At 42.4% G+C, this 21,894-nt stretch overlaps 10 protein-coding genes across 10 annotated transcripts; 6 read left to right on the top strand and 4 right to left on the bottom strand. All coding sequences in view use genetic code 12, as the record gives it.

Annotated features, from left to right (window-relative positions):
- Positions 1-479: 479 nt before the first annotated feature.
- On the top strand, positions 480-2,300 carry XKS1 (xylulokinase; the record flags this gene model as incomplete). Its single annotated transcript, XM_002615581.2, has 1 exon — positions 480-2,300. The coding sequence occupies one exon, from the start codon at positions 480-482 to the stop codon at positions 2,298-2,300; it is 1,821 nt and encodes a 606-aa protein (XP_002615627.2).
- An 89-nt stretch (positions 2,301-2,389) lies between these two features.
- FOB63_003304 (uncharacterized protein) lies at positions 2,390-3,808 on the top strand (the record flags this gene model as incomplete). The annotated part of the gene is made up of 1 exon (XM_002615580.1): positions 2,390-3,808. The coding sequence occupies one exon, from the start codon at positions 2,390-2,392 to the stop codon at positions 3,806-3,808; it is 1,419 nt and encodes a 472-aa protein (XP_002615626.1).
- Positions 3,809-4,363: 555 nt separating this feature from the next.
- LYS1 (saccharopine dehydrogenase (NAD+, L-lysine-forming)) lies at positions 4,364-5,473 on the top strand (the record flags this gene model as incomplete). The annotated part of the gene is made up of 1 exon (XM_002615579.1): positions 4,364-5,473. One exon carries the CDS (start codon positions 4,364-4,366, stop codon positions 5,471-5,473), a length of 1,110 nt encoding a protein of 369 aa, XP_002615625.1.
- A 71-nt stretch (positions 5,474-5,544) lies between these two features.
- Positions 5,545-6,729, bottom strand: MAK11 (uncharacterized protein; the record flags this gene model as incomplete). The annotated part of the gene is made up of 1 exon (XM_002615578.1): positions 5,545-6,729. The coding sequence occupies one exon, from the start codon at positions 6,727-6,729 to the stop codon at positions 5,545-5,547; it is 1,185 nt and encodes a 394-aa protein (XP_002615624.1).
- A 465-nt stretch (positions 6,730-7,194) lies between these two features.
- Positions 7,195-9,240, top strand: FOB63_003307 (anaphase promoting complex subunit; the record flags this gene model as incomplete). Its single annotated transcript, XM_002615577.1, has 1 exon — positions 7,195-9,240. One exon carries the CDS (start codon positions 7,195-7,197, stop codon positions 9,238-9,240), a length of 2,046 nt encoding a protein of 681 aa, XP_002615623.1.
- A 562-nt stretch (positions 9,241-9,802) lies between these two features.
- FOB63_003308 (uncharacterized protein) lies at positions 9,803-11,068 on the top strand (the record flags this gene model as incomplete). The annotated part of the gene is made up of 1 exon (XM_002615576.2): positions 9,803-11,068. One exon carries the CDS (start codon positions 9,803-9,805, stop codon positions 11,066-11,068), a length of 1,266 nt encoding a protein of 421 aa, XP_002615622.2.
- Positions 11,069-11,124: 56 nt separating this feature from the next.
- Positions 11,125-12,174, bottom strand: FOB63_003309 (uncharacterized protein; the record flags this gene model as incomplete). Its single annotated transcript, XM_002615575.1, has 1 exon — positions 11,125-12,174. The coding sequence occupies one exon, from the start codon at positions 12,172-12,174 to the stop codon at positions 11,125-11,127; it is 1,050 nt and encodes a 349-aa protein (XP_002615621.1).
- Positions 12,175-12,946: 772 nt separating this feature from the next.
- Positions 12,947-15,289, top strand: PUF3 (mRNA-binding protein; the record flags this gene model as incomplete). The annotated part of the gene is made up of 1 exon (XM_002615574.1): positions 12,947-15,289. One exon carries the CDS (start codon positions 12,947-12,949, stop codon positions 15,287-15,289), a length of 2,343 nt encoding a protein of 780 aa, XP_002615620.1.
- Positions 15,290-15,602: 313 nt separating this feature from the next.
- Positions 15,603-16,721, bottom strand: FOB63_003311 (uncharacterized protein; the record flags this gene model as incomplete). The annotated part of the gene is made up of 1 exon (XM_002615573.1): positions 15,603-16,721. One exon carries the CDS (start codon positions 16,719-16,721, stop codon positions 15,603-15,605), a length of 1,119 nt encoding a protein of 372 aa, XP_002615619.1.
- A 447-nt stretch (positions 16,722-17,168) lies between these two features.
- TSC2 (Tsc2p) lies at positions 17,169-21,665 on the bottom strand (the record flags this gene model as incomplete). The annotated part of the gene is made up of 1 exon (XM_002615572.1): positions 17,169-21,665. The coding sequence occupies one exon, from the start codon at positions 21,663-21,665 to the stop codon at positions 17,169-17,171; it is 4,497 nt and encodes a 1,498-aa protein (XP_002615618.1).
- Positions 21,666-21,894: the final 229 nt, after the last annotated feature.

The raw sequence follows: 21,894 nt of genomic DNA on the forward strand, positions 1-21,894 counted from the left end.
ATGAAAAATGAAGCACGGAAGACAACGGTACTCGTCTTTGCCCAAGCATATTTTAACTCGTGATTTTTTATTTTCCGTCCTCCATGGGTCATGTACGGATGGATTCCCCTATTTGCTTCTGAAAATAGTCTGCCTGCACACGCGCCAGGCGCAACCTGGCTTTCTTACCCGAAACACCAGTGTTCCCCCACACACCGTTTGGTTATATAAAACGTACTAGAGCATGGACAATCTTGGCTCGCAACTCAGCGCTTACATTGAATTTCCAATCGACTTCGAAGGCCAAAAGAAAGTCGATCGTCTCATCTTTTACTCTGTCTACGGCACTGGTTTACTTAGCGTACTTGTTGGTGCTTCAACGGGTAACTTGAATATCTTATTGTTGACTTTTGCCACTTGTCTCGTGGCTATTTTGCTTGCCGTATTACCTCCCTGGCCCCAATACACAAGGAATCCGGTCCAGTGGCTCAAGGTGAAGTATGACTTTTGAGAAAGAAAACTTGTACTTGGGGTTTGATTTGTCCACCCAACAACTAAAGGTTATTGTGACCAACGAAAGGTTGCAAGCGGTGAAAACCTACCATGTCGAGTTTGATAATGTCTACAAGGAAAAATACCACATCAAGAAGGGCGTCCGTTCCAATCTAACTTCAGGCGAAATTCTTTCGCCAGTGCATATGTGGCTCGAAGCCATTGACTATGTGTTTGGCCAAATGAAACAAGATGGGTTCCCTTTCAACCAAGTACGTGGTATGTCGGGCTCTGGAATGCAGCATGGCTCCATTTATTGGTCAAAAGCCGCAGGAGAAAAGTTACTGTCGATGGTATCTTCAGCTACGTTATCCGAAGCTTTGGACGGCGCCTTTGCATGGGACCTATCTCCAAACTGGCAAGATCACTCGACAGGCCAACAGATCAAAGACTTTGAGAAAGTGGCAGGCGGTCCGGATGGGCTTGCTCTCAGAACAGGATCCCGTGCCCACTACAGATTCACAGGCTTACAAATACGTAAATTGGCTGTATCCTCGGAATCAAATGTGTACAAACAAACCGAACGGATTTCTCTTGTGTCAAGCTTTTTGGCATCGGTATTGTTGGGCCAGATCACCACAATCGAAGAGGCGGATGCTTGTGGTATGAATGTTTATAACATAGCAGAAAGGGCTTACGACGAGGAGTTGTTGGCTGTCGCGGCAGGAGTACATCCTCAATTGGATGGTGCTTCGGAAAAGGAATCCCAATCTGGAGTGGAGGAGTTGAAGAGAAAATTGGGTGAAATCAACCCTGTGTCATACGAGTCTTTGGGTAAGATATCACCATACTTTGTTGAGAAATACGGGTTCCCTAAAGATGCAAACATCTACTCCTTCACAGGAGACAATCTTGCTACAATTATTTCTTTGCCATTAAATCAAAATGATGTCTTGGTTTCGTTGGGTACATCGACTACCGTCCTTTTGGTGACAGAAAATTACTCACCGTCGTCGCAGTACCATTTGTTCAAACACCCAACTATGAAAAATGCCTACATGGGTATGATCTGCTACTGTAATGGCGCCTTGGCTCGCGAAAATGTCCGCAATGACTTGAATGAAAAATATCATGTGGATCACGATTCATGGGAGAAGTTCAATGAATTGTTGGACAAATCTCAAGATTTTGACAAAAAGCTAGGAATTTACTTCCCATTGGGCGAAATTGTTCCCAACGCAGCTGCTCAATTCAAAAGATGTCTCCTCACCCCCGAGGGAGCGGTGAAAGAGGTTGAGGAATGGCCTATTGAAAATGATGTGACCTCTATTGTTGAATCGCAGACCATCAGCTGCAGAATGAGAGCAGGCCCCATGTTGGCAAGTTCAGAAGATGTGCGTGGTAAGGAAGAGGAGGACACACAGTTAAGAAAATTGTACAATGACTTAACTGCCCAATTTGGAGACATTTATACCGATGGGAAACAACAGACATTCTACTCTTTAACCTCAAGACCTCATCAAATTTACTTTGTTGGCGGGGCTTCTCGCAATAAGAGCATTATTAGAAAGATGGGATCTATCATGGGTGCTACTAATGGTAATTACCAAGTGGAAATCCCCAATGCCTGTGCTTTAGGAGGCGCTTTCAAAGCCAGCTGGAGTTACGAATGTGAAAAGCAAGGCACTTGGCTCGATTTCAACACCTACTTGAACAAAAACTTCGATTTTGGTGAAGTTGAAAAGATCGATGTTGACGACAAATGGGCCAATTATTTTCCAGCAATGGGCATGTTGGCAAAGATGGAGTCTTCGTTGAAACATGACTAAATAGACTAATTCGCGAATAGAGTAGACATATAAAGTTCGAGGTTTGTAGATCCGCGCACAAGAACTTCCTGAAGATATATCGAATAGTGATGTCCCGCATAACTTCCTTGTCACAAAATTTCAGAACACGAAGATGGAACTCAACGTACACTAATGTGCTCAAGAATCTTAAGGCTGGAGATCCAGTTGATGTTGGTGATGTGAGAAAAGCTCTTGCATCAAAAGAGTTGAGCGCACATGAGCTTGAAGAACTCCGACCAATAATAAAGACAAGTGCTTCACCTGAGGTTATCAATGAAATATTGCACCATACTTTACCGAAAGATTTTTCTCTTTACTTTGCTATGACGAAAGAGAGACCTTCGCATCTGTGGAACGAAAGATCGTTACTTTCGTTGTTAAAGAGCAATCCGGGCCGGGTTTACACGCTGTCGGATTTGTTAAAGAAACATGCATCTGGATCAGTGAGCAATGAGATTCGGAAAGTTGTTTTGCTGAAGTTGCTCCTTGGTGAAGCCGCAGAAGTGCGTGATGGAGAGTTCGAATTGACGAACGACAATGTCACGAAAGCCATTGAGCTTTTGAACCAAATGGATCACACGGATGAGTTAGACCATCTTCTCAATGTTCTATTGAACCACATGATTGCCCAAGATACAACACATACTGCCAGTGACATCACTCTACAAGGATTTGAGGAGTGGCTCAATGCAACCAAACTTTCTGAAGTTTCAGAAAGGCGGGCCTTCTTAAATTTGTCTCAAGTTGTTTTTGAGAGAGATCCTCGATTGTTATCGAAGCAGACATTGAGCCGAATTGTGTCGTATGACATTGAGGAAAATACTCCGTCAGAAACGGAGTACATTTCACAAGTTCTTCAGTACATTGAGACGAACCACTTAGATATCGACAGAAAAGATGCAGAGGCACTCTTGCTTAGAATTCAGCTCATCGAGACCTATGGGATCAATAGGGATCGTATGGATCTTGCTCTTGAAAAGTTTCATTTGTATCAAGCACACGAGAAATTTGGAATTGAGCTCGTACAAACAAAACTTGTCCAAGCATTTTGCTATCAAGCATTTAAGAAGAAAGATACAACACTGCTCAAGATAGCTGAAACTTTGATCGTTGCCGATGAAATACCAGTGAAAAGCATCGCTCATCTCATACTCGCGAACAGTTGCTTCGATAGCGAAAGATCCTTGAAAATCTATAACGATTACATTAACGATGTACCAAAAACCATAAACAAGAATACCAAGCGTTCATCCTCGGGCCTTCTTACCGAATGCATGATGATAGCCAGTCTTTATGGAAACGATCGTGAGTTTGCGCAGCTTTTATTCGAAAAAGCTGTGCAGAACAAGATCGTGGTCGATGAAATGGAAATTGCCACCATGAAAAAGGTGTTCAAAGTTTACGGAGACGCCTTTGCTGACGATAGCTGGGAGTCTGCAGAACCAAGATTAGCTCAGTATGTTCTCAGAACCATTAAGAACTTGTAAATAAGATACAGTAAGTAATTTCATAAGTAAATAGACCGAGTCTTACACCACCAAAAGCAGAATGACTAACAATTAGCTTTACTTTTTGTGCACTCGGATCGAGTTGTGAATGCCGTTGAGAGGTTATGACTAACCTCTAACAGTGGCTCATTTTTTCAGAAAACATATGTTGGCGCACGAAAATTGCAAATAATGAAAGCGAACAAATCAAAGAAATAGACTTGTAAGCTTAATCATATTGGCATCTAGGAGAAATTACGCAACAACAAGGATAGTCGATCTACTATGTACGAAAGGCCGTTTCTATGCCCAAAGATGTGGATGAGATGTGAAAAACCGATAGCCAGTGCGACATCCCGATATGAGAGGTGCACAGAAGGCCCTACAATCAGATAAGCGGGCCGTGTACTGCATGGGTCCCCACATTGAGTCACCATAAGACAAAAATGCCTTTCTCAACATACGGAGGTAGTGCAGGACAAACGATTATAAAAGTGTCATACTTTCTCCTCCAGAACTTTTCATTGCAATATCGAAAAAGAAAAAGATACTAAAATGGCCCAACCAGTTATCTTGCACCTCAGAGCAGAAACCAAGCCATTAGAGGCTAGAGCAGCTTTGACACCAACTACAACCAAGCAGTTGCTAGACGCTGGATTCCAAATTTATGTGGAAAAGAGCGAACAATCGATTTTCAAGGCAGAGGAGTACGCCGCCGTGGGCGCAACTATTGTTCCAGCTGGATCCTGGAAGACTGCTCCTACCAACAGAATCATCATTGGCTTGAAGGAGTTGCCAGAGGAGAGCTTCCCTCTTCTTCATGAACATATTCAATTTGCTCACTGCTACAAGAACCAGGCTGGATGGCAAGATGTCTTGAAGAGATTTGTCGATGGCCACGGTACATTGTATGACTTGGAGTTTTTGGAGAATGACCAAGGCAGAAGAGTTGCAGCTTTTGGCTTCTACGCTGGCTTTGCTGGTGCAGCCATTGGTGTCTTGGACTGGGCTTTCAAGCAAACACATTCTGACTCCGAGAATTTGCCTGGTGTGACTCCATATGGCCACGAGTCTGAATTGGTCAAGCACGTCAAGTCAGAATTGGACAGTGCTCTTGCTAAGAACGGAGGCAAGTACCCAAAGTGTTTGACTATTGGTGCTTTGGGCAGATGCGGATCTGGTGCTCTTGATTTATTCAGAAAAGTTGGTATTCCTGAGGATCTCTTGTTGAAGTGGGACATGGCCGAAACCGCCAAGGGAGGTCCTTTTCAAGAGATTGCAGACTCTGACATTTTCATCAACTGCATCTACTTGTCTAAGCCTATCCCTCCCTTTATTAACATGGAGTTGTTGAACAAGGCTACAAGAAAATTGAGATCTATCGTCGATGTTTCGGCCGACACCACAAATCCACACAACCCTATTCCAGTGTACACCATTGCGACAGTATTCAACGACCCTACGGTAGTTGTTGAGACTACTGCAGGACCAAAGTTGTCTGTTTGTTCGATCGACCACTTGCCATCTTTGCTTCCAAGAGAAGCCTCTGAGTTTTTCTCGAGAGACTTATTGCCTTCCTTGTTGGAATTGCCAAACAGACATACATCGCCAGTGTGGGTCAGAGCTAAGAAGTTGTTTGACCATCACGTCGCTAGATTGGAGTAGAACCACGTTCTTATCTAGATATTTATCGTATACACATGGAAGTTTTTGACAATCCACTTGTATTGGTCTATTTATTCGAGAGTCACACTGACTTTATTGCTGTCCTTACCCTTTCTTTTTCTCTTCTTGGAAGGCTTCATCAACACCTTTCTAACTTCCTCTCCATCAGTCTCGTACTCGGACTCGCTCACAGCCTTTTCCTCTTCTTCATTGAATCTGCGCTTCATTGTGTCAGCCTTCTCAACAGACTCACCACAGACAGAAACACAATTCAATCTCTCGCCACTATCGTAAACGGCAACCTGATCTCTGACCTTCTCAGAAACATCCCACACAACGATCTTACCATCTGACGAAACAGAAACCAAGTACGGAATATCACTTGTTTCCTCGCTGCAGAAGAACGAAATTCCTTTCACACGGTTCGAATGCCCCCTCAAGACAAATTGTGGTTCAGGCTTGTCCTCTTTCAATGCTTTTTCAAGTTCCAAGAACTGAATCGATCCATCACTATGACCTGTAACAATGTATTCAGTTCCAGCAATAGTCAAGAGTTCAAGACACATCAAAGTTGTGGTGAATTGGATCTTCTTGCATATTTGGGCTTGGTCTCCAAGCTCGTAAATGAAGAGCTGTTTCAATAAGCCAACAACGAAATTCTTTCCTGAGCTCGTCCATCTGACAAACTCACCAGATTGACCTAAATGGTCTCTCCCCTTAATTTTAAGAACAGCAGCTTTACGAGCAGTCATCAAGTTCCACAAGCGGATGGTGTTGTCAGTGGAAACAGAGATGGCCACTCTGCCTGTAGGATGAATATCCAAATCGTTGATACGGCCCTGATGCCCCTTCAAAGTGCCAAACAACTCCCAGTCCTTTGTCCTCCAGATGATGATATGACCATCTTCAGAGCCCGATAAAAGCCATTTACCGGACTTGTGTGCTTCTTGGTGCTCGCCCGATTCCTTGGAGAAGCGTAACGTAGTCACTGTGCCCTGATGACTTAACAAAGTTCCAAGTTCTTTCCTTTTTTGCAAGTCGTAGATACGAATGTGTTCATCGTTGGATCCAGTGACCAAGTAACGCTTAGCGATATCTATCGATTTGATGGACAATGCGTGAGCTTGGAAATGGAAAATTGGAGTGAAGACCGGCTCGTTTGTGCCTTTCAACACAAGCGACAAGCACAACAAGTTGTGCTCGTACGAGCCCACCATGATTCTAAACTGCGTGTATGGTCTAGAAGATTCTGACATTTGATGCTAAATTGTATCTGGTTGAAAATACCTAATGATGCTCATCTCAATATGAGCCTGCGGTCGGCATATAAACTACTGATAATACAGACATGTCGTATGTCTTTAAATAGTTATAGATGATCGAAAGAGCAGAGAATTCTAGACATGTCATATACGAATGGGCAAAGTTCTCGTTTACTTTTATTCTGAATTTACAACAAGTGTTAATTTCCACCTGAGCCTGTAATATTTAGGGGAGAGAAACCATCGTAGAATGAACGAACAGGAATGAAAATAACAAAAACAATGAAGTAAACTAACCTGCGAAATCAGAAGCAGTCACATTCATGATTCAACAGTTGTTTCTGGTAGTTTTAGCCACACTGTATATCTCATTGGTGAATTCACTGATCGCATGAAGATTATTTCGCGACTCTAAATTCGCAACACTACACTAGCATTGTGTCTCTATTATAATCAGCAATGGTCCAAAATCAAAAAACACCGCTGCAACACAACTCAACATTGTTTATCTCGCCACAGATAATGAACAGGCGAAAAAACGTCTTCATAACTCCCCCTAATCCACAGAATAATCTATTTGAAACACCAGGATCACTGCTGTCTCTGTTTTATAACATCGACAATGTTAGCGACAACATCACCAATGGCGCCAACGGAAAAGAGACCGCATACCCAACAGAAGAGCCATTGTCTCGTGCAGAGAAACTCCGCTTGTGGCGTCACGATGCTTTAATGCAACATCACTATGATACTGCCGAGTACATTGGTGACAAGATTCTATCGCTCACAAACGATGCGAACGATGCTTTTTGGCTAGCCCAGTCATATTTCAATCGGGGAGATTATCTACGGGCAAATCTGCTTCTCAACAGAGAGACGCATTTCATGCAATCACTCAGTTGCCGCTATCTTGCCGCTTACTCACTAATCAAGTTGGAGAAATGGGATGATGCACTTGATGTATTGGGCGAGACGAATCCTTTCAAAGATCACGTTTACAAAGTGAGAAATACAGATGGTGGTATTCGTCTTGAGGCTTCTATGTGCTACCTTCGTGGTCTTGTGTTTGCCAACCAAAACAACTTTGAAAAGGCCAAGGAAGCTTTCAAAGAGGCGATCCTTGTAGACGTCAAGTGTTTTGAGGCGTTCAATGAGCTTGTTTCTAATAATTACCTTTCACCAAGCGAGGAGTGGGAGTTAGCCGGTCAGCTTAACTATGCGGATGCAGATGATAATGATGAACTCATTAAGCTTCTTTACACAACCAAGTTAAGCAAGTACTTGAACAACAAAAAATTCGAAGAAGCAGAAAACATACTAAGCGAAGAGTACAGGTTGGGTGACAACACGGATTTGCTTCTTAGTAGAGCTGATCTCCTATATATCCAGTGCAATTATGACAAATGCTTGAGTGTTTGCACAAAGGCTATGGAAAAGGATCCATGCAATTTGAGCTTGTTGTCCAACTACTTGAGCTGTCTTTACGAGCTTGGTGGATGCAATAAACTATTCCTTAAAGCACACCAACTAGCAGAGTCACATCCTACAAATCTGCTTACATGGCTGGCCATAGGCATTTACTATCTTTCTATCGGTAAAATTATTGAGGCAAGGAAATTTTTCAGCAAAGCAACGATGCTTAACCCAAGCAGCGGGCAGGCTTGGATTGGATTTGCCCATACTTTTGCATTGGAAGGAGAACATGAGCAGGCAATTAGTGCATACGCCTTCGCTGCACGGTTATTTCCTGGAACACATCTTCCTAATTTATTCTTGGGAATGCAACATTTGCAAATGAACAACGTTAACTTGGCAGAAGAATATCTTTTAGCGTCCTATCAAATTTGCAACACAGATCCATTGCTACTCAATGAATTGGGAGTGATCAAGTACCACAAAAACTCATTGCAAAAGGCTGAATCCTATCTACAAGAGGCGTTAGATGCGGCCAAATACCTTAACTCTGATTCTCAAATATGGATATCCATCCATTGTAACCTTGGACATGTCTATCGCCGATCAAACCAACCATATAAGGCACTCGATTGCTTAAACCAGGCTTTCAAGCTTAGTCACAGGAATGATAGTAATATTCTTTCATCAATGGGGTTACTCTACTTGAAACTCGGTGATACTTCAAAAGCGATCAATGTTCTCCATGACGCATTAGCATTATCGCCCGCAGATCCAGTTGCGTCAGATTTGCTCAAAAGAGCATTGGAGTCGAACAAAGATGTTTCTTCCTTCTTCCGTACCAATGACTCGAAGACTTTAGACTTGCTGCTTGGCCGTTTCATGCTGCGTGAATTTTCGGGCAAGAAACAAAACCAAATTCTAGACGCCAATGTCTCTGCCAATAAGTTGACGACTCCTTTAGGACACAGAAACAATTATGCAGAGAAAATTTCATTTGAAAACACGGCGGATGTCTCTGTACTAGCAGAAGAGTTGAAGCGCGGGGAGGAATCAAGTGGTGAAGAAATCATGGATCTTGAAAGTGATTGAAAGTTGTACGTTAAAATTTATCCTTGCATCGCATTTATCTAATAAGGCATTTTCTACATTTATCATAATCTTACTTGTGTCATAATCATCAAAACCAGAATCGCAAAAGTTATATGTCTCATAGACGTATATATGAGCTTACAAGTCACGATCTCCACGATTCTGTATCTTGGTACTGTATCAAAAATTTAATCTGTTCCCTTTCGTAGAAAAGAAGTAAAACAATACCAATGTTGTCTATTAAACAGAATCCATCATCTGTTTCGTCCTCCTCAAGATTGTGCAATGTCAGTGCCGTTTTGAGGTTATACGTCAACATGAGGTTATCGATCGTAGATTTCCTGCGCATACATACGTATTATCGGAATGTTAACCGAGCTAAATCTGGCATCGTCTCAGTCATAAGACATCCGGGTCCGATTAGAACTAATCAGGAATTGCTGAGCGGATAGGATTATTCCATATCTCAGACCTGCAACACACTTCTCTCTGTTCCCTGGACGGTCTGTTTCATTTTGTTTCCATTATTTTCCGTCATCCCCCCTCACATACCATATGAAACATGAATACTCATAGCGCCATTGGGTCTCCATCAGACAAAGAAATGCATATCCTAGACGTTACATTTAATCAAGATCAAGGTTGTTTTTCTGTTGCTCACGAAAAGGGTTTCTTGGTTTACAATACTAATCCAATTGATCTTCGAGTGAAGCGCATGTTTCACTCATCCAGCCTGCCCGGATCTGGAATTGGGCACATTGCAATGCTCCACCGCACAAACTACTTGGCTCTCGTTGGAGGTGGGAAAAATCCGAAGTTTCCCAACAACAAAGTAATCATCTGGGATGATTTAAAGCGCAAAACAAGTTTGAGCTTGAGTTTCATGAGTCCTGTTCTCAACGTTCTCTTGTCTCGTATCAGAATTGTGGTTGTTCTTCTTAATCAGGTAGTGGTGTTTGAATTTTCAGCACCACCCAGGAAATTTGCATCATACGAAACCAGTTCTAACGAGTACGGACTCGCTGACCTATCGGTCCACGCAGCATCTCTGCACGGCATACCAGGATCTTTGCACTCTTCAGATTCCGGTTTTGACCCTGTTTATAAGGATCATCCAAAGTACCAGATTTTGGCTTTCCCTGGGCGGACGATTGGTCAGATCCAGTTGGTTGATGTTTCTTCAGAGGGGCAGGGCAAAAACTCAGTCAGCATAATCAAGGCACACAAATCCAAAATAAGATGCATAACTTTGAATAGAACAGGCACTTTGATAGCGTCAGCAAGCGAAACAGGCACACTCATCCGAATTCATTCAACTAGTACCACAGCGCTTCTATTCGAGTTCAGAAGGGGTCTTGATAGGGCCATGATAACGTCCATGAAATTTTCTCCGAATGATACTAAACTCGCTGTTTTGTCTGATAAGAATACCCTTCATGTATTCAATATTGCATCTAGAAGTGATAATACAGTGGTTGATCCGTTCGGTGACGGTGAAACGGTGAGAGAAACACCGCTGAATCGCCAGCATTTTTTCAAGCGTCTCCCATTACCTATACCTGTCCCAAACTATTTTAATTCTACATGGTCTTTCTGCTCTTTAAATACAAGCAAGTATCACACCGATATGAATGGGTCTCTGGAGCATATTAATGACATTGGCATTCTTGGGTGGGCGGGGGACGATAGCATAATTATAATTTGGAAGGAGAAGAAAATCTGGGAAAAATTTGTCATTACAGAAAATCCTTCTAGTGCTTCAAAGCATCAGCATAAGTTTGAATTGGTTAGAACAGGGTGGAAAAACCTAGAAAATCTCGTGGACTAGACACGATTTTACATGTATATATATATGTATACTTACTGCTACACACCTAAGTCGTTTTAGTCGAGTATCTCGCAGATGATCGGTTCGTACAATGGTTTATCGTTGCGATCCAACATTTTTTCCCATCTGCGTCCGTGATGGTTACGAACAAATCGTTTTGCGTTTGTTTCGTCCTTGAAATTCAAAAGTGTCGACGTCGTTTGGGTTAAGGGGTCTGAATGTATATGTGTAATCGAATCTTGAGGATTCTCAGGGCTGGCGAATTGATAATCCCAGAGAAGATTCAGTAATGCAGGTTTAGAAAGACCAAATGGGTAGTTTTTCACTAGAACTTGTTTGTACCGGTTTGGTACGTCGATGAAACGAGCCATTAGATCATACATCGGATCAGGATTCTCCTTGATATAACGAGAACGATCGGGATCTAACGTCTCCAATTCTTTTAGTATGCGTGACTTTGATGGAGAGATCTTGAAGATGTCAGAAATAGGTGTGATCCCGACAGTATCTGGGCGAATAGAAATTTCAGACTTATTGCTAGTGTCCGAAGATTGTATGAGAGGCGAAGCCATTCGCTTCAAGTGGTTTTCAGTTGGAAGCACAAAATCAAACTGCAAATCAAATCCATTTATAAGTTTTCCCTGCGTTTCCATATAATAGACACATGCTTGGTTTATATTAGCAAAAAGCAAGTAGTATTGGCCACTGAATATTAAACTTGCTGGATTTCGGCCCTTTACCACATGGAAATCTAAACCTTTCCTGAGTTGTTGATCTAGAAAGTAAAACCGCTCTCTATTAACTGGGAACACATTATGAAAATCTCGCCGCCCAACCAAAGAATTCTTACAAGAAAAGAGCAAGATATTCGAAAGGACAGGGTTGGAAAGCTTCTTTTTCACGTCATCTATTGCTGTTTCCATAGGCTTTTGACGCCACAGATGCTCCATCAAGTCATCAAGTGCAGACTTATGTGTCTTTTCATTTTGATCGAGGTCATATAACACTCGTTTTACTAGTGGGACTTTGGGACTGACTTCTGGCACTGTTTTCTTATATAGAAGATTTAGTAGCCTGTTATAGGCGCCTGGTGGAAGCTTATCCATGAGGAGGCTGGTCTTATAATATCTTTCTATAGTGATGCGAATTGGTTCGTCTAGTCTAAGATTGCATAGAAGACCCTGGGCCTAGACATACAAAGAGAAATACACTACTGTAAGAATGAACGAGGAAAACCACATCAAGTCACCCGCTTTATGTACGTACATATAGTATATACGTTTGCATGTCGGGTGTGGGGCTGTAGCTTTGGGTAGACATGACACATTCTATATTGATAGCATATTTTGAATGGTCACTAACTGGAAAGAAACGAAACAGCAAATCGTGACATGAAGTTGTCAGGCGTGGGATCGGTCTAAATCTCCGAAAAGTAAGAAATTCACAGCAGACAAAAATCAGAGAATCAAGAGAGTAACGTCATGTATGACCACCATACAACAATCCTATTATCCTGTATAGTACTTGGTGCTTTCAAAATTCACCACAAATCAGGGAACTTTAACGCATACATTTGACGTTATCCGTTTCGTTAAGCCAGCTTCACTCAAGATCTAACCATCCCAGTTTAGCATCGTAAGTGTTGTATCGGGCGTTAAACGGCTGTTTCCCCATTTTTTTTATCCAAGAAAAGAGCCTTTTGCTTGTGGAATAGAAAAGACGGATAGAGGCAAAAAGAGAGAAACACAAACAAATCGAAACTTTGCCCTCGTTACTTCTCCTTTTGAAAAACAAATTTCACATTTGTCCTCTTACATCCTTATCGCTTCACCCAGTTCTCTCAACGTGAGAATATACCTCGGCCTTACTTGTACATAGATGCCATCCGAAACTATCTGGTCAAACCTGTCTGACCCCGCGAGTCCTCGAGTCACGTCAAAATTCCGTTCCGTTTTCGACCAAGTTGATTCGAATACTGGTCTGATGGAGTCCAGACGTTTCTCATTTCAAGAAACAAGCGAACTCGAGTCGAACCTCTTTGATTTCAAAAACAGCTTGTCTCAAGTGCCCTATGCTGCAAGCACAGGAGGACCTCACGCCCCAGTGACTTTTGCAACGTCTAAGAATGCCCCAATTCAATTAGGAACTGCATCTATCAGTGGCGGTATCGCCAACATTCATCCACCCAAGGATAGTTTTCTTCAGAAATTCTCAAGCGTGGCAGATGCTACTCGTGATATCGAACTCTCTAACTCGATAGCTACACTTTCGTTGGATGGAGGTGCCCGCCGAACAAGCTTCAATTATGAAAACAATGTACCGCTGTTGAATGTTTCTCCTCATGGATCCATGAACGAGAATTTGAATATCGCTTCTTCCAGAGGTTCGAGACACCAATCGATCAGTGAAAAAATTGACAATTTCAACAACAACTCCCCTATTCAAACCCCTGCAGTTTTGTCTTCAGATTTGAACAATCCTGGAAACAATGCTTCGGGGGCAGACGCATCAAAGGCAGCTTCCAAGCATCCGCAAAGTTTTTGGAATCCTGCTACTGCAACGTCTTTCACGCCAGCTGCAACCTTTAACTACTTTCTTGAAAACTCCCCTTTTCCCCATGTTGGTGCGCCTATTCCTCCAAATCCTTATCCTAAATCGGGTCCAATGATGCCTCCAATTCATACGCCCCCTTTCATGATGGGTAATTTTATGGAAGGCGGAGTCAGCAACATGATGAGTGGTACCGAAGGCACTCCTGAAAGTGATAGTACATCTGTTTCTGGGGTCAGCGAAACCAAAAAACCGACTGAACCGGTACAAGAAGGCGCACCAGTAACAGGATCGAAGCTGCCAACTAGAAATGCTGGTATTCCTGGAATTGGATTAATGAGTCGCCAACCTCATCCAAGTGCAGCAGGATACGTATTTCATCCTTTTAGTCCTTATTCGATGTATACACCAACCCCTCAGGGTGTATCTCCACCACCTCCTCCGATAGAAGTCAGAGCAGATGGAGGATCGTCTGCTCAAGGCTTTGTTCCACCACTTTCTGGACAACCTCATCACGGAAAAAGAGGTAAAACCGGCAGAGGAGGACATAATGGTGGCAAAAGCAGCCATCACATATACCGCTCGCCTTTGTTGGAAGAAGTGCGTTCCAACCCCAAGAGTAAAGAGTTTTACTTGAAGGATATTCATGGGCATGTTGTTGAGTTCACCAAAGATCAACATGGCTCTAGATTTATTCAACAGAAATTGCCTAGTGCAACAGCGGAGGAGAAGGAAATGGTATTCAGCGAGATCCAAGATATTTCTTATGATTTGATGACCGATGTGTTTGGTAATTATGTGATTCAGAAGTTTTTCGAGTTTGGATCTGATAGTCAGCGACAAATTTTATTGGGCTATATGAAAGGAAATATCCATGAACTCTCATTGCAAATGTATGGCTGCAGAGTCGTCCAAAGAGCTTTGGAAGCGATTCCTTTGGAAGACCAAATCGAAATCGTCGAGGAATTGAAAGATCATGTTCTCTCATGCGCCAAGGACCAAAATGGTAATCACGTTATTCAAAAATCTATCGAGAAGATTCCGTTTGAAAATGTTCGCTTCATTTTGGACAGCTTAGATAGCCACATTTATCACTTGTCTACTCATCCATACGGTTGTCGGGTAATTCAACGGTTGTTAGAATACTCAGATATTGAAGACCAACAACATATTTTGGCTGAGTTAAACAGGTTCCTCTTTTACTTGATTCAGGATCAATATGGAAATTATGTGATCCAACATATATTAGAACGTGGAACACCAAGTGAGAAAGAGGAGATTTTTGAAGTTGCATTCAGCTCCATTGTAAATTTCTCCAAACACAAGTTCGCCTCTAATGTCATAGAAAAGTGTATCAAACACGGCACTTTAGAACAACGGAAAAGAATCTGGCGTGAAGTCATGTTGGGAAATGAAGATTTGGAGAAGGAAACTGTCGCTGATGACTCTCCGTTGGCTTTGATGATGAAAGATCAATATGCCAATTATGTGATCCAGAAACTTGTCGAGTGTTTCCATGCTAAGAGCAAAGAGAAGAAGGACTTGGTGGTGAAGTTGAGACAATATTTGAAACAGCTCTCGATGAAAAACAGTTACGGCAAGCACCTTGCTTCAGTCGAGAAAATGATTGCTGTAGCTGAAACGGCTTTGGTTGAAGCTGATCGGTCGTGAAGAACGTTTCATCATTGTTGAATCCATCTGAAATGCCTGTATCATATATTCGGACTAGGTTGGGTATTTTCAAATCTGTAAAAAGCACCATACCCATTAGCGCCTTTTCCAACATTTCTGATGGTGATCTCAACACAAGCTGCAAATTGTCATCTTAGTGTTTTCTTTATGGTATAAAAATAATATATTTGTAATTCACGTTAGGGATAAGATATGAACTAAGATATGAACAACAAACATACAATTTACAGATAAGGTTTTACGATACTTCAACGTAGAGAGAAATGAAAAAAAATGTTAGAGAGATATAAAATTAGAGCTCAATAATGTGAAACTCTTTCAACATTGGTTCAAAACTTTCCCACAGTGCCCCATCTTGAGAAATCTTGGACTTATACGATGTCCGAAGATCGGAACTTTTGCAAGCGGAAACGACAGTTCCGTCCTGGCATATGATGTAATCATACAACGCAATATTTTTAAGAAACTCAACCTCAGTCCAAGTCCGAAGAGTTTCAATGTCGTATTTTTTGATGGCATTTTGTGAAGTATTCTTGATTTGCACAGAAAGGACAACGTCAGAGCTGTGTACACTCAGGCTCTCTGAATCCAGATCCAAAGAAATCGTTTCATTGGAAGCACCACCCTCCACAGAGCTTCTTTGAATGCATTCTCGTAATTGGTCCAAGGATAAGAGAGACGAACAACTACCAGAAGAAGCCGAAGTTGAAGGTGATTCCCTGCGTAGCAAATTGTCATTCAAGTGGCTCAAATCCGAGCCGATGGAACCGCCAGGATGTTTCATGGAGAACTTTTTCTTCCTTTTGATGTGATCATTTTCAATCATTTCCGCCAAGGCCAAAACAACGGAATCGGCCATGACTAGTTGCAAAGTGGTGGAAACGGTAGGCGCAGGTACTCCATGAACGGTTGTCTCTTTCAAATGATCCGGAAGATCAATCTGCAATAGAGATTTCACCACATTGGACTTGGAAAGCTTAGACTCGCGATTACATGAGAGAAGCACAATGGGCACCAGGGCAGGTATATGAGGAAGTAGAGCAAGAAGCTCCGGGGTATTGCCGCTTGCCGTGAAAAAGAAAAGACAATCACGTTCAGTGATCAAACCAAGGTCACCGTGCAAAGCCTCTGTTGGATGTAAAATGTCTGTGCTGATTGAGAGAGACTTTAAAGTGGCCACCGTTTTCGTAGCAATTTTGTAGGACTTGCCAACTCCGCAAGCTACAATCTTCCCACCACGCAAATGGGTCTCATAGAAAAGCCGTAACGCGTTAACTAGCTCCACTTGGCAGTCAATATTTTCCAGATACTGCGCCGCCAAATTTGCTAGAGCATCTCTCTCGCTCACCAAAGTGCTCTGGACTGATTTCACCGCCAGCAAGGTGATTTTCTGAAAGTCGGGAATCGCCATCAAAGCTTCAGTAGGGCTGGGCCACCGTCGGGTTAGCTGTTTGTACTAATAGTGGTTGGAGAAGGAAATTTTTTTCTCTTAAATGTCCATAGTCATTTTTTAAGTGCAGCAGATGCATTGAGATTAGCAAGACGCCACAGCCGTTGGCTTGCCTGCACATTAGAGAGAAGCTTACATATCTGCGCCATTCTCGGATATCCAAGAGCTATTTTCACCTGCATGAACGCACGAGCCATTGGGGTTTCGGATGTAGTAGATGATGGCTACTAGGTGTCAGACAAGCTCAAAGAAAGAATAAAGCAGTACTTGTAAAGACAATAAATGCAATATAGACCAGGCCGGAGCTATAACTCCATGATTGCCCTCGTGTTCCCGTGGCTTGTATGCAATACCCCGTTATCGCCGTCTGGAAACCTCACCTCCGACGATAGGAGATTACATTCTTGCTCAAACATAAGAGTTGAACTCTAGAAGCGAGTATGCCTCGTTGTCGTTGTCAGAAACGTACTCGAATTTGGAGGCAATCTGGCTGCTTGAAACGCTGGCAACAGACGTCGGCTGGAGCTGTTCTAAGAAGGACTGCGTCATATCAACATAGGCATTCTCACCGGTCGCCGTACCATTTTCCGTCGCTCCAGATTGGTCTCCCGAGCGAAGCTGTTCATCTTTAAGGGCTCTATGGGAGTCTAGAGCCTTTTGCGTGAGGACATCAATGTGCCGGACACGAAGTGCCCAGTTTGTGGTGTAATCTCCTCTTACCGAATAATGCCAAACTTGAGCAAGTCGATCGGCCAAGAGAACTGTGTTCCGAACAAAGTGCGGGAGTTGTTCTCTCGAAATGAGTTTAAAATGCGTGGTGGAGAAAATACCTGGCACTCCACTACGCCGATAGGTTTTCACAATGTAAAAATCGCACTCGCTATCACCATTCTGGGCCACAGTATGCGGCGAGATGACAATGTTCATGAAAGTAAACTGTGACTTGATCACGTTAAAATTGAACGGAACCCCAGACTCGTCAAAGAAAATGTTCACGTGGTTGTTGCCAATATGTCTTTTCTTGGATGAAAAATACTTGTCACTAGCCAGTGTAGGCATTAATGTGGTTGTGTGGAAAACCAATTGCGCCACATGGTCGCTCCAAAAGTAGGCATAATCACCATCGGTGCCATTTTCCGAGTCCAAACCACCAATATAAACTGACCGGCAGTCTTTCAATCTAACCAAGTGGCCGATGCCATCCAAAAACATATTGAACGCAGCAGATCCAACCGCATTACCCAAGATTTCTTCTTCGCTCTTCTGACCCGGTCCGATATACATAATTCCAACCTTATGTTGAGATACAACAGCAAGACGGTCCAAAGTGTTTATTGCTCGTTCGGTGGCGGCATCTTCAAGCAATGCAATAGGTTTGGAAGTGTTCGACGGATCGAGAGGCTTGAACATTTGTAACAAAAAGTATCCGTTCGTTACAATGGGCTTCTTCTCTTCCTGACGAAGCGTCGCCGGCAACATGGACTTATCTAATTTCATGTCAAATACAGATATGCCTGTCGGCCTTCTCAATGTAATGGCGCAATTGCCGCTGGAACTTTCTGTTTCAATAGTGATTATGGAGTGTCCCACAATCCATTTGTTGCTCACAAGTGATGTCGAGTTGGTCCGTTTATTGTTCGTGACAATTTCAAGTGGTATGTCACTAAATGTGAACCTTGATATGAAGTCCAAGAACGCAATCGACCGCTCATCCAAATCTCTAATGTTTTTGCACCCACTTGAAATGATGATGTTTTTGATAATGAAACCACTAAAATGGCGCCTATCGTACAATTTTATCTTCAAAAAAAGAAGACAAACCACCAATTGTGAGACCACTAGAAGATATTCGTTGAGTATTGGCGTGATTTCAGTAGCTTGTGTAGACGCTTTCTTATCGACCTCTGCATCCACTCCATGGCTCTGTAAAATGGATGGTTGTTCACCATCGAGTGAATTTGCACCCCGTGATTTAACATCAAGAGCATACTGGATGTACTTGAAAGCTATTGCAAATACGCGCTTGAAATCACCCAGTGTAAAGCTTGAAGTCATGGACGGAACATGGATCAATGACATAAGGAATTCAAGCGCTGGCGAACTGGCAAACGCACTCGTAACTCCGTTCTGCAATCTAGTCAAAATGGCAGTAAGGAATTTCTTCAATGATAAAGGGATTTCATAACAGCACACGTTTAGCAAATGGAAACAAGGGATTGCAGTTTGCTGCCACGAATCTAAACTGAAAAGAAGCGAGCTGACTATTTGATCTTCTTCAGATTTTCTAAAGTCCGTGTGGTACCCTATCAAAGATGACATGGTTCTGATGCACACCACTTGCAAATCATGTTTAGTAAACTCGGAATTCTTCAAAGGGAACACAAGGCTTTTCGGGACTCTTAAAGTCAATTGGTCGCATACAACTTTATGGAGTCTCATAATATAATCTCTTTGACCAGCAAAGAAACTCCTGTTCGCTAATTGAGAACATAAGTGTGCCCAGACAAATGAATACACCTCCCAATGATAAAATTCCTCCAAGATGGTGAGAACTGTGCTAAAGTACGGCGATAAGTCTAAATGAACCACGTCATGTTGCCCAATATGAAGACTTGTAGATCCTGGTTGAGCTGCCTGTAAATTCTGATTATACCTACCAAAGTACTCCCTAGGAAGGAAATCACAACCCTCAGGATATACCCACCAATTGTTTTCTTCGTTAGTATAGCTCTCGTCTTCTTTATTTTTTTTCAATGCGGTCGCTAAGCCCCCCATATTAGCTGGTTCAGTGAAATACAAGACCCGATCCGATGTTGCACGAAGCCTCATAAAACATTTGAGCAATACTATCACCGGCTCATACATTTCCGAATTCAAGCAGAAACGGAGCATGTGGAGCAAGAACTCATAAGTCTCCTTGGCTTTAAGGGCATCTTCCACGCAAAAAATCACAAAGTGTTTACAAAATGTCCTTGCTAAGAGAGTGATGTATCCTGGGCTGACATACACGGTCTCCTCTTGTTTCTCGCTTACGCTTTTGATGGATGATACTCTCGGATGCACGGAACTCGACCCATACGAACCTAAGGACACGATGCTCTTGATTCTGTCTGGTCTCCTTTTTGATTGCAATAATGGAATAAAAAGAGCAATCAATGACTGTAAAAGTGCCAACGATGAGTTCTTAAGAAACACGGAAAGAAAACTCTCTACCACAAAACTGAGTACCGCTGGATCGTCTTCATCCAAAGAACTTCGTAAAATATCCAATATAATGTCCTTATTCATAGCAAAATCATCTGCCATAGCCAATGAAAATTCATAGCCGTGGACAATCGTTGATAAAGCTTTTATTCTAAGTTCAGATGGTATTCTTGGTTTCCCATGGGAATAATAGAAACTGTCAAGAACCTTTCGACAATTCTCCTTAGAAAAGGGATCAAGTATGGTACAATGTTTTTCCTCTTCGAAGTAATGTAGGCAATACTCAGCGATATTTTTCGGAAGTAGATCAGGGTATCTCATAAACAAGTCAATGATTTTGCTTTTAGGTGCAAGAAGAGAACCGCTGTCAAAATGCTGAAATATTGAAGAACATAGAGATGTCCAATACTCTGATTCTTGTTCCAGTTGCACTCGAAAACTCGATAGTAGAAGAAAGATTGACCTCGAAGATGAATACCAGGACTGGAATGGGAAAAGGGCGTCACAGACTTCATGGTCTGCAAGAAGATGATCTAACATTCGAAGTATGCCAGTATTTATAACCCCCACTTTTTGGTTCATGCAATCTATCAACGATGTTATGGTTAAGTCTGACGTGTAGTCCGTGGCAAAAGATCTCGTACCAGCCTCTAAGAGAATGCGTTCTAGCATATCTAGGGCGCCCAAAAGTGACTTTTGTAATGCAGCCGAGCTTTTGGGTGATGGATCATGGATAGTTGATGATAAAGTATCCCATGATTCAAATTGCTGAAATTCTGGATTTTGGAGTATTTGGCACATGGTATTGAAGACTGTAGTCGGAGAGTTGTAATACATAGATTTGATTGACTCCCAGGCAAGCTCATTAAGGTTTTCGGCAGATGCACTGAGACGACATAAGGAAATGAGAACATTATAGTACATGTCTTGTGGAACAAATCCAAACATCAGTATTATCTTGATCAACTCAAGAAGGGCAGATAAAAGATCCGTATTCTGCACGGACTCGGACACACGAAGTGAGATGCGGATAATAGAACTTACCATCTCCTCGTCAATGACATTGGAGTTGAATTTGAAACAGTTCTTCAAGTAGCGCACCAACGTAAGTAGATTTCGCAGAGCAGAGTCATCGGAGCTGTTGAGCTGTGTTTTCGAAAGAGACGAGAAGCTCTGAATAATGAATGTGCGCCAGTTTTTGCTCGAGTCGTAAATGTACAAATCGTGAATATCCTTCCCATCATCGGTAAGATTTCGCAATGCATTGAGAAACAAATCGAACTCGGCATCGACACTGGACTCTCGAAGTTGACAATACGTTGTTATATCGTTGAAGAACATTAGTTTGTTGCTCACGGCAACCTCGGCATGCTTGATACATTGGATCATTAGTTTCACTGCCACTCTTCTTATTGATGATTGAGCTTTATGGTCGCACAAGTCTCTCGCAAGGTACCACACTTCTGGGATCGAGGAGATGGAGTACTTCTCTATATTTTCTGTGATTTCAGACGCAGCAGAGGCTCTGGATGTCAATGATCCGCTTTGAAGTTGAAGTAGTAGCTTCGGCATGTCTTTACCTCCACCAACGACCAGTGCATTGAAGACAACATGGACATTTCCCGATGTTGGTTTTAGCGACTTGGTAAATGACTTGAAGACGCCACTAAATCCACTGTGGACGCTGCCCTTTTTGGACATTTTCTGTGCTGAAGATTAGGCGAACTAGACCCTGGTGCGACTTATGATGATGGATGCGCGACATCTGGCAAAATAAGATATCGGAGTTTGCATCACGTCCGACACATGTGTTCATATGAATGGGCAAACACAAAAAAATACAAAATACAGAATACAAAATTACAATAAGCTTTAAAAGAAAAGTTGATGTTTTAGTATGAAAAGAAATGGTCGCATGAAAAGAAGAGAA

The sequence above is a fragment of the Clavispora lusitaniae genome, assembly GCF_014636115.1.
Source record: "Clavispora lusitaniae strain FDAARGOS_655 chromosome Unknown tig00000105_pilon, whole genome shotgun sequence".
Classification (NCBI taxonomy): Eukaryota; Fungi; Ascomycota; class Pichiomycetes; order Serinales; family Metschnikowiaceae; genus Clavispora; species Clavispora lusitaniae.